Raw genomic sequence first — 12,093 nt, 5'->3', positions numbered from 1 at the left:
GCTCCTTAGATTTCTTAATTCTACTACTTCATCTGAAGTCAATACAGTACCATTAACCTAATAGACACATGATCACAATACACACTTAAGCCTGAAAGAAATGAGAAGCAAGATAAAATTATCCAGCTTTGGTAAGATTGTAATATTCTTTATTATATAACGCCACTAATGTTCATGGAAGAAGGCCCATAAACTCAGTGACAAGAGTGCATGCTTTGATTGCAGAAGGTCCCAAATGCAATCTGCAGGCAGGAAAGGGAGAGCTGCTACCAATGCTGGCTGCGGCTGTTGAGAGTTATAGTTATGGTTATAGTCCAAAACTACTGGAGGGCATCAGTTTGGGGAAGCCTGGTGCAGACAGTACAGCATGAGATGAAGCAACAACCTGAATTGAGATAAGGTGCAGTCCTGCATCCCTAAGGCACTTCACAGGGTGACACAGAAGATACCTATCAGCCCAGTGGAACATGCAATCTAACCACTCCTTAAAGTTACAGCACCAGCTCATGTAATAGATGCTTCTCAAGTGTCTCCCTTCTCAGCATCCAAAGAACAAAGAATGCTGGCATAATTTGGGAACAAAACTACCAGGCCCAAGTGATTCTCTCCTGCGATACAAACACAAGCAGATTCAGACTTCCCACTTTGTTTAAACTCACATCACAGCACAAGGAGCTTCACTTACCAAAAATTTCTTCAGGTCTTTGTAGTTTGTAATAATGCCATTGTGGATAACAATAAATTCTGCAACACAGGGGGGAGAAAACACTTTAGGAGCTAGGATCATCAAAGAGCCCGCAAAAATAGGGAAGCATTCCAAGAGGGGAAGAAAAAAGAGGTGCCAAGCACCTTGTTCAAAGGCAAAAGCCTGAAACAGAAACTAGGATTCCCAAAGCCAAGCCAAGCACAAGCACATGATAGATGGATGGTCGAATTTCATAAAGAAAGTACAATCCCTGCTGGGCTGCTTAACTTAGAGTAGTTTAATGCCACCTGCTGCATCCAACTGCAGGATTAATTTACTTTATCCCAGACCCATTTACAGTTCAATTTCCTAATGTAAGAGAGAATGTAGCCCATCTTCCATGTGGGCCATTACCCAAAATTGTTTTCTGTACTAACTACACCAGGAATGGCAGTTGCCTATGCTAAACAGGATGTATCAACAAAATACAAGGTAGCCGACAGCTCAATTTCAGCCCTGAGGAGCCTTTAGAATTAAGACACTTAACAGATTAAACGAACCCTTACAACAGATTAATGGGAATTATAACCCATGCTTGTAACTTTGGTAGTATTTTAACCTTAGTGCAATACTAACAGCAGGGCTTTATAGCAGTCATTACAGTGCCTCAGATCACAGGTTTCTTATCTAGAAACAATATAATTAGTGAGTACTTAAATTTAACCTTTTCTGAAAATCTCTGTAAGGTAATATATGATTTATTCTGTAATCCACAACTCACTTTTTAAAAAAGCTATTTTAAAATCATTAGCGAACATTCTGCATATTTTAAAGGAGTTGAGACCAGCCTTGTTTTTAACTTGAAACAGTCCAAATTCTGTTTCCCAATGCAGCTGATTTTTGGTTTGTTGGGGCTCTCCGGTCTGACTATCTGCCTCCTCCCACCTGGAAATAAAAGCTAAGACCACCAAGATTTACTTCTTACATGTCTTGCTACCTGGTACTTTATTCAAGAAGATGGACACAGCTGTCCGGGAATATTGCCTGCCCGACACTTTATCAACTTTGAACCAGCCATCAGAAGCTAGAACAAAACTCAAAGGGTCACATCATCCCTCACACCCACCAAAAAGTAACAGCGGTGTCTTACCATTGTTTTTATCGGATCGCTGTGGGTGGCTGTTGACAGGACTGGGCTCGCCGTGGGTGGCCCATCTGGTATGGGCAATTCCAAGATGCACATCAAACTCAATGTCCAGGTCCATATCCTGTTGTTCTATGTAAAGTGGGGGAAAGTTCATTCCTAAGAGGATCCCCTACTCTTATTGAATGGAAGGAAAGGTTTCAGCTGACATCACCCACTGGCTTCAGTGAGGCTTTACGAAGTAGGCCAAGGCTTTCAGGCTACTCATGAATGTGAGCTCTTTTCTAACATTTACAGGTCTTTTGCATGTGTTAAGTGGTCCACTTCCACCAACACATAAATTAAAAGGTAAAGGTACCCCTGCCCGTATGGGCCAGTCTTGACAGACTCTAGGGTTGTGCGCCCATCTCACTTAAGAGGCCGGGGGCCAGCGCTGTCCAGAGACACTTCCGGGTCACGTGGCCAGCGTGACAAAGCTGCATCTGGTGAGCCAGCGCAGCACACGGAAACGCCGTTTACCTTCCCGCCAGTAAGCGGTCTCTATTTATCTACTTGCACCCGGGGGTGCTCTCGAACTGCTAGGTTGGAAGGCGCTGGGACCGAGCAACGGGAGCACACCCCGCCGCGGGGATTCGAACCACCGACCTTTCGATCGGCAAGCCCTAGGCGCTGAGGCTTTTACCCACAGCGCCAACCGCGTCCCTAACACATAAATTATAGGTGGGGAAACTCTGGGCTAAAGGTCAAATGTGGCCCTTCAGACCTCTCTATGTGGCCCTCAGGACTCTCCCTAGGCCACCCCCCCCATACCAGCCATACTCTGCACCCTGCTGGAGTGTTTTTGCCTGGCTGAAATGTGTATCTCAGCTCTAATCACGCCTCTTGCTGATCTGGATGGCAGACAGAGAGGGGAATGAGTGATTGTAGAAAGCAGCCTCATGAACAAAGGCAATGTTTAAATTCATTACTCTACCAACTTTTTCTTCTGGGCCTGCCCATCATTGGCATGTGTTCCCCTGGAAGGATGTCAGAAGGGAATGTGGCTTGGGACAAAAAACGTCAACCACCCCGACCTAAGTTCTGACTAAAGCCAGCCATCTCAGTCAGCAACATTTAAGATAAAAGTAAGTTCACAATGCAGAGGTCCTCCACCATGCCTCTCTGAAAACAGCCATAGTTTAAAACAAAGTATTATCCACAATTTTAGCACACACTGTTGTTTCCTGAATAGAGGGCACTGAACGGAACGCAAAACATGAGACATTTGCTTCTCCATTGTTTACCGTTTTCCCACCCAGAGATCATACCAATTTAATACTTGCATTTTTTCTAGTACATAGAAAGTTAAGAAAATACCATCTTGTTTTGTGGCTGTATCAATTTACCATGCTTAGAACATCAACATTTGATTTAAACAATTCCTAAGACCAGCAGCAACAGAAATACATAACTGCTGTATAAACTAAATCATTGGCTGCAATATGAACAAGGATTCTACTCACACATTCCATTTTAATTCTTTATTTTTGCCTTTACTGCAAATTCCCTAACAGCTGAACTATGATTTGTATGTGCCCTCCAATGCAGGACTGCAAACCAGCTTCCATCCATGGTTTGGTTGGTGGTCCCAGTTTGGAGAGCAAGCCCAAAACATAGTTGGCTAGCTAGTTTAACAGCAAATTCTGGTTTGTGCTAAAGAGGAAGTAACTTGCATTGGAGCACATAATGCAGGCATAGGCAAACTCCGGCCCTCCAGATTTTTGGGACTACAACTCCCATCATCCCTAGCTAACAGGACCAGTGGTCAGGGATAATGGGAATTGTAGTCCTACACATCTGGAGGGCCGGAGTTTGCCTGTGCCTGACATAATGTGAGGGATGAAGGGGAACACGTATGAGGCCACTCAAGCAGCATCAAGCCATGGTTTGGTGATGCATGTGAATAAATCCACTGTTGGGAACTTCAGTAGTTTCTCGCTATCTGCTGTTATCAGTTTATATGACACTAGTTTATCAGTAACAGACAAGAAATGAGGTCTCAGCTGTCCACTCTGGAAGGAGATGGACAAGACAATGCAGAGTATGTGAATTCCGCTATCTTGTGAACACTTTTTCTTCATGCATACTCTCCGCTACCATTCTCCCTATTCGTGCTGCCTCTACTATAACCAGAGAGAGAGAGAGGAAGAGTCTGTGTTCCAAAGGTGACTGAGATGTCTGAGTCTAACTGGCCAAAGAATGACCCAACAACAAGGGATCATGCTATATCTCTATATTTGCTCTCAACAGGCAAGGCAGACGTGCAGGAAGGATTAGTAAATTCGATTTATCTGAGAACTGCATTATAAAAATGAATATATAGTTTATCATTTAGTGTACCAATGGGCAAAGAATGTGTTGGGAAGTGTTTTCAGTTTGTACCTAACAATGCATTGAAAGACGGTTGCTGAATGGTATTGAGATCAGGAACAAAGACCACCAGAGAGAAAAGGTGGATTGTGTAGGACTGGACTTACTGTTCACTTCTTCATCCAAAGCCTTCACTTTCCCCTTCTTTTTGATGAGTGCAATTTTGCCAGCATTGGCCTCCCAGTCTTTATCATTGCCTCCATCAATTCCAACTCCTAATACACAGAAAATTTAAGGTGAATCACACACACCTCATTTGGCTTGAAATATTAATTGGTCTGCTTTCCAAGATCATTAACCTAACTTCCACAATCATTTTTCTACAGGCTAGAATAAAATTGCAGGGTTTCAGAACATTATGGCTGTACATAATTACAAGAAAAGCCAGTGCAAGATTTAGAAACATAACATTGCCTAGGTGTTCCCTTTTAGCATTGCTGGGACATTGAAGAATATCCAAGCATTCCAACTGCACAGGGTCAGTTATGTTAGCCGTTAGACTCTTGTCAAACAATACAGCTTCTGTGAGGAAAATGACATTTCTTTCATTGGGAAAAGACATCTCAAAAAGCCTAGTGAGATTTAAACTTCATCCAAATACCTGTGCACATAACTGTTTATGTCGAAGATATACAACTAAACATGTAAACTTGTTGCATGTGAACTGAAAGGTGGAATAAGTCACACCAAGCCTTGCTTCTTACACACTGCAGACCATGAATTTACTGGCAACCACATACTTTTAAAACCATATCCACAGAAAAAAAGTTTGAAAGATAAGGAATCCAAAGACAGGGTGAGCAGCTTACCAGCAGAGTCATATCCTCTGTACTCCAGTCGCTGAAGCCCTTTGATGAGGGTCTCCAGGATCTCCCGTCTTGTCCGGGGAACATGGTAGTTCAGGTAAGCAAAGATGCCTGCAAGATTGATTAAAAATTAAAACAAAGACTATATACATGCAATACTGCATTTCACTTTGTAACCACAACTATGAACTGAAACAACGCTTGTGTAGGATTTCTATTAGCACAGTCCCCAAAGGGTTGTAAATAAACTCATTTTTATAAAACATTACAAGCCACAGGAAGAAAAGGCACCACATTTTTTTGCTACATTTCTCCCAAGCAGTGTATATATATATATACACACACACACACACACACACACATAAATGTACATATACAAAACAGAGAGAGTGTAAAAGCAACTGCAGGGACGAGAGAAGGATCCATTAAGAAGGGGTTTTTTGAAGGAAGGATGGGATATAAATAAAATAATAAATAAAATTTAAAAAAACATTTAAAAGTATAAAACATATTCTAGATGAGTGCAATGAAGTGGCTCCACTCTGCAAACTCTAGAATGGAGTGCAATGATGTAGGATAAAGAATTTTGAGTTTGCATTACAGCCTTCCTTCAAAAAAAAACCCCAAAAAAACCTTCTTTGATTCGGTCCTATAAAATCTAGCAGGCTTCTCGTGGATTTTTAAAATTATCTCAGTAGCTCCAGATCCCCTGATTTAGGCCTCATCTCTGCTACCATCTGCATGAGAAAAAAGACACCACACATTCTGGAACTTTTACTTTTTAGACACTGTAGGATATATTCAGTGCTAGTTCAAATCAGAGTAAACCCAATGGCTCAACCCCAAGCAATAACAAATCCATGGATCCCACAATTCCTGGGAAGTCTCAGAAAATAGCACCTGGAAAGTCAATAATGTGCTCCTACCTCTCAAGCACAACAAACGAGTTGCCTTGTCACAATGACTTGCATGCTCAATACATACCGCATTTGAGATTTATAAGGAAATCCCTTATAATCTCCATGCATGAACTCCCTCTGTGAAAGGGCACTGCCATACTCACACTTTCTTAGAAAGTGGGCAAGGCACAAGAAACAGGGGAAGAAGCCGGGTGGGGAGCTTAAGTCATGATATTCCAGTTTATCAAGATTTCAGACAGGTTGTCAACTCCCAGTGGCTACAAGGAAGTGTTCAATTTCATTATAGCCAACAAAGTTAGTAATTACGAGCACTTCACTGCAGTAAAGCATTCCAACTCAAGAGAAGAGCTTTGGAACCCTCCCCATCCCAATATAACTAAGGAAAAACAAAGAAGAGACTGATTAACTTTTGGAACTGGCACAACTGATCTTGCTGAAAGTCTGTCTATCCCACCTGGTGCTCTTCTCCTTAGACATGCTCCAATATTGAAAGTCAGATGCAAGAAAAATGCAGAACTGGAGGGATGTAAGCAATGGGGAGAGACCTCGCTACTCCCCCACCCCTTTCTACGTAACTGGACTGGAGGACATCTGGGTGCTGTCCTCACAACTAGACTGAGTCTCAAAATTCTCATTCTTGCCTAGGCTAATCCTTACAGCAGGGGTAGGCAACCTAAGGCCCATGGGCCGGATGTGGCCCAATCACCTTCTCAATGTGTCCTTTTATTTAAAATGCATCTCTGGGTTAATTGTGGGGCATAGAAATTCGTTCTATTTTTTTATCCAAAATATAGACCGACCCACTACATGGTCTGAGGGATGGTGAACCGGCCCACGGCTGAAAAAGGTTGCTGACCCCTGCCTAACAGTGACCACCCCCAGCAGCAACCGTTCACATTTCTTTCAAATTCTAGCCCTTACCTCTCAAAAAGGTGCACAGCTGGCCAAAAAAAAAAACCCCTCCTAGAATGACCAAGGGAGCGGATCTCTTTTGGGAAGCCATTGCAAAGACAGGGGGCCACCACTGACAAGACCATGGGTAGGCAAACTAAGCCCGGGGGCCAGATCCGGCCCAATCGCCTTCTAAATCCCTAAATCCAGCCCACAGACAGTCCAGGAATCAGCGTGTTTTTACCTGAATAGAATGTGTCCTTTTATTTCAAATGCATCTCTGGGTTATTTGTGGGGCCTGCCTGGTGTTTTTACATGAGCAGAATGTGTGCTTTTATTTCAAATGCATCTCTGGGTTATTTGTGGGATATAGGTATTTGTTCATTTTTAAAATAAAAAAATATATAACCCGGCCCCCCCACAAGGTCTGAGGGACAGTGGACTGGCCCCCTGCTGAAAAAGTTTGCTGACCCCTGGACAAGACTGTCTGCTTTTAGCAGCAGTCAATCTTGCCTCAGGAAAAGGGCCCACTTTCTTGCTCAACGCTCCACTGGCTCCCTGGCTCAGTCCAGCCATCATTCAAGGCTGCTTCAGTATTCAAATTACTCGTATAAGTCAGAACCATGTGAACAGGGTGCTTGTGGTGGGTCAGCAAGACCATGTTGGCAAACGCTGCTCTTTTAGCTGTAGCCAAAGATCTGCCCCACACAGAATTAGCAGCCTGTTACCATGGTGTGCTTTCAGTTCACCAGACACCTCATCCCTTTCCTCTTCCTCTTCCTAGCAGCTTATGGTCCCTCATCTAGGGACAAATGTTGACCTGTGATCTACCAGCAAGCATATCTTTGGCTCTGGTGAGAGCATGGAAACAGAGAGAGACACACACACCCCACATTTGCACCATGCCTAAAGAAGTGCCAGCCTTATACCACAAGCCTTGGAGACACCCAAAAAGCTGTGGGATTTCTTAGTTAATATGGCAAGCCAACACTGGTTGACCCCAGGGGGAAAGAAGCACATTCCACAGATTTATTGTTCATGGCTAGGCGATATATTGATATATTGTTCAAAACCAGCTTGAAGCCCCTATCGTGCTATCGGCTTCATAATTTTTGGCTGGATATTGCAAATCATTCTGATGCATGGCTTTTTTCATTTTGCCCAATCTCAAAAAAATAAAGACGCTTTCAAGCTATTTTTAAGGAAATTCGCCAACATCTACACTTCCAACATGGGTTGCCATACGTCCAGAGTTTCCCTGACATTTCAGTGCTTTTTACTCAGACACTGTTTCCGATGGCCAAATTCTAGCTATGTCTGTGAAACTTTGGACATATGGCAACCCTACCTTAGCCCTTGCTCCCTCCAGTGTACAAGCACTACACTAATTTTAAGGTGTGCTGCTAATCACATATTTTTACCAACTAATCATACACAGCACACTCCCAAGACCACTTCCTCATTTGCATGAGTTGAAAAGAAGAAAGGAAGTAAAATGTTACAGTGAAATAAATTTACTCATTCAGCTCATAAATAAGATCATAGTCCATAGGAGGAAATGTTCTCTATGTAAATTCTGTGACGACAGGGTTGAAAATAAGTTCCCAAGAAGAACTGTTATTAGCTCATCTAGAGAGCCACCTAAAAGGGGCAGATGGAAAGAAGAATCACTAACTTTTGGCAGGTCAAAGCTCTCTACCTTATTGTTTGGAAGCAAATATAATTTGTCACCTAAAGTACAGTAATATATTACAAAACTACAAGAATCAGTGCCCAACCTCTTAGCAGCTATTTCACATAGCTGTCACATCCTATACAGTGGTACCTTGGGTTAAGTACTTAATTCGTTCCGGAGGTCCGTTCTTAACCTGAAACTGTTCTTAACCTGAAGCACCACTTTAGCTAATGGGGCCTCCTGCTGCTGCTGCACCGCCGGAGCACGATTTCTGTTCTCATCCTGAAGCAAAGTTCTTAACCCGAGGTAATATTTTTGGGTTAGTGGAGTCTGTAACCTGAAGTGTATGTAACCTGAAGCGTATGTAACCCGAGGTACCACTGTATTTCCAATATGTTTTCCTTTGTAAGTTTTCCAATAGGTCACTTCTGTAAGGCTAGATATCTGCGCTAATAATTACTACTGGCGGTGCAGGGGCTCCCTAAGTTTCAAACACTAGGAAAGCATAGACCAATGCAGTCAGCAGAATGCAAGGCTAGCACAAGGCTGTCCATGGGGGTCTCCAGACATGGCCCCACTGAGAGCTGCCTAAAGGGCAGTTTGCAACTCCAAAACGTGCCTGGGGGCAACTGTGATTCACCACAGATAAAACAGAAAATTGTATAGCTAAACTTCAGACCGTAGCCCCGTCAACACCAACTGGCCATGGTCTCTGCAGCATTGCTGGGAGGAGTCTTCCCTAACCTACCTGGGGAGATGGTGGGGATCAAACCAGGCACCTTTGGCATGGAAAGCAGAAGCTCTGCTCCTAAGCTATCATCCTCCCTTTTAAAGTAGTTTATTTCCTGCTGTTCCTCTTCTGAGAGAGCCCAGTTAGAATTCACAAATTCAGCTGTGTTCAGCCATGACTACTGCAAGTCACTACTTCAGAATTCAGATAAAAATAGGGGGGTTTAAGAAGGGTTGTGTTTGTGTAACCTTGAAGTCAAAAGAATTCTATAGGCCTCCTCAAGCTGATATCAGCAAGAAATTGGAAGCCACCCAGCAGAAGGAAGAGCAGGTGCTTGTTTCACTCCTGGTGGCAACACCTGGCTGTGAAACATGAGGGTTCAGCTGGTGGGTTGAGACCAGACTCTTGATTGCAGCCCAGCCTAAACCAGATTGGTTCAGGTGCCACACTTCCTTTTGCACTTGTTTAAGGTATGGGTTAAGCTTTCTGGAAGACGATACAGAACACAGCAGAATGATAGAATGCAGGGGAAATTTAAAAGGGGGGGGTGAGAGAAAGGAACAGAGAGAAGGTAAAGGATGACCACATGCAACAAAAATGTTTTAGTTGGCCCCATAGCTCATACTGGGGTTAAGAGGCACGGTGGAGAGAGATCCTTTGGATATGATAAGTTGCTATGAGAGCACTTGCGCTGAAGGGCAGGATAAAAATTGCTCAGACAAATTAATGTAGAAATATTTATTTCACTGTAGATGTTAAACAGAGCACCAGTCTCTACACTTAGCCAAACCAAATGGTCAGAAATGAACACTGTGTGCTCTACTAGGGTGGACAATTTCACAGCAAGTCAGATCCCAAATTTTAGTTGTACACTGAAAACCAGAACAAACTACCCATTTACGAAGAGCCAACAATCTCACTCTATTTTGCTGAACAGGAAAAAACTGCTCTGTCAGTTCGGGCATTTCTTATTTACCTATAAATCAATGCTTGGAATCTGCTCTTAGTCCTGTAGTAAACCCCCCCTCTCCCACCCCTGGCAATGTAACCCACTAAGCTATGAATAACGTATCAGATTTTGAAATTATTCCAGTTTGATGCTGCACCAGTTTAATTAATAAAAGAAAGTGATCTTGTAAGATTTGCTCCCATCCTTACCTCTGCAGCAAGTTTAAACTGGTTATGAGTTTCACATTCAACTATGAACAAGGTATATCTGCTACACTGGTTTGTCTGGACATCTACATTCTACCTGGGCTGTTAACAATAGATGAATTATACTTATTCCATCAAAGAATAAGCAAGTGAGATACAGAAATGTCAGGGTAAAGATAAAACTGCAAGGGCAATAAACCCTACAATTTCAACCATGCAAGAGAAATAATCCCCTCAGAAATATGACCTGAAGAAAAGGCATTGGGCTTTGTCAGTCTCCATCACTCTAAAGGCACAAAATTTTGCTTTCTCATTTTGGAACAAGACAGTCAAGAGTCTATAACTGTATTCAGAAATATTTTAAAGGATATGTTTGTAGACAAAGAACAGATTATGCTATGCAATCTGAGAATCCCACACATTCCCAAGATTGAATTCACAGAAAGACTTGAACTGTGCTCACAGCAAACTATTTATAGCATAAATTGCCTATTCTATTCTTAGCACTGCCCCATTTTCCATTTTCTGAGGCAAATTTGCATAGCATTAAATGCACATGAGCAAACTGTGACTGCAGCTCTTCTTCACTTTGCTCTTCAGGAGAAATTTCTTGTGAACCTATGTCCCACATCAAAAAAGCCCCACACCAATACCTGAAGGTGACAGAGTACAATAGAAATCCTTAGTGTTAAGAAAGCCAAAAGAATAGTTGATATATGGGGAAGGGCTCAGTGGCAGAACATGTTCCATCTCCAACACCTTCCGGGTGCAGCTGGAAAAGACTCCTGCTATAAACCCAGGCGAACCACTGCCAGTGTGGACAATTGGCTAGATGGGCTGGGATTCAATAAGCACATATAGACCTATGCTACGTCTGCACACCTAGAGAATGCAAATGATAATTCAGGACTCAACCAGAAGGTCCTGGCTCACTAAGTGGCCTCAAGTAAGCCAATTCTGCTTTTTTTTTGGCGCCTAGTCCTTTGGAATATGGGGAGAATCATATTGAACAACTTACGGTAACTTAGAAGGAATTTGTAAGGATGAGTGGGGTCATGTGTTTTGATTTAATTTATTTATTTCGTAAAATTTATATATTGATCAAAGCAGTTGATAAATGTATGCACATGAAGCATCCCAAACACAAAAAGAACTATATGCATACACACTTCCAATATTATTAAAATAATGAGACAGTCTTATCATTAAGATCTCTGAATAAGTTAAGCGGGTGAAGATCAGGGAGCCTCATCTGTAGTTGCACCCTTTATGAATTTAAGAATAGAAGGGGTGCCTGCTGGATCAAGCCAATGGCCCATCCAATCCAAGGTCCTGTTCTCACAGTGGCCAACCAGATGCCGGCAGGAAACCAGCAAGCAGGAATGGAGCACACAAGGCCTCTCCTCTCCTGTGCTTTCCAGCAACTAGTCTTCAAAAGCATTGCTGCCTCTGAGCATGAAGGCAGAGGCCGGCCATCCTGGCTAGCAGCCAATGAGAGCCCTTTCCACCATGACTTTGTCCAATCCTCTTTCAAAGCCATCCAAGTCGGTGGCCATCACTGCCTCCTGGAGAAGGGAGTTCCATAGTTTAACTATGCACCACATAGTGGAACATCATCACCAGAGATATGTGCCTAGCATCTCTTCTTTATACTTTTATTATGTCATTTTTGCTGTGC

The 12,093-nt window shown here is 42.8% G+C and overlaps 1 protein-coding gene across 4 annotated transcripts in view; it reads right to left on the bottom strand.

Annotated features, from left to right (window-relative positions):
• Positions 1–12,093, bottom strand: part of GFPT1 (glutamine--fructose-6-phosphate transaminase 1) — a 43,803-nt gene that overhangs the window by 29,469 nt on the left and 2,241 nt on the right. For all 4 annotated transcript variants that reach the window (XM_077931223.1, XM_028741148.2, XM_077931224.1 and 1 more), the window contains exons 2-5: positions 5,048–5,155; positions 4,346–4,453; positions 1,836–1,961; positions 686–744 (exon numbers count right to left, since the gene is read on the bottom strand). In XM_077931223.1, coding sequence (XP_077787349.1) covers positions 686–744; positions 1,836–1,961; positions 4,346–4,453; positions 5,048–5,155 — 401 coding nt within the window. The remainder of the gene's footprint in view (positions 1–685; positions 745–1,835; positions 1,962–4,345; positions 4,454–5,047; positions 5,156–12,093) is intronic.

The sequence above is a fragment of the Podarcis muralis genome, chromosome 7, assembly GCF_964188315.1.
Source record: "Podarcis muralis chromosome 7, rPodMur119.hap1.1, whole genome shotgun sequence".
NCBI lineage: Eukaryota > Metazoa > Chordata > Lepidosauria > Squamata > Lacertidae > Podarcis > Podarcis muralis.
This window is presented reverse-complemented; position numbering and strand designations above follow the sequence as displayed.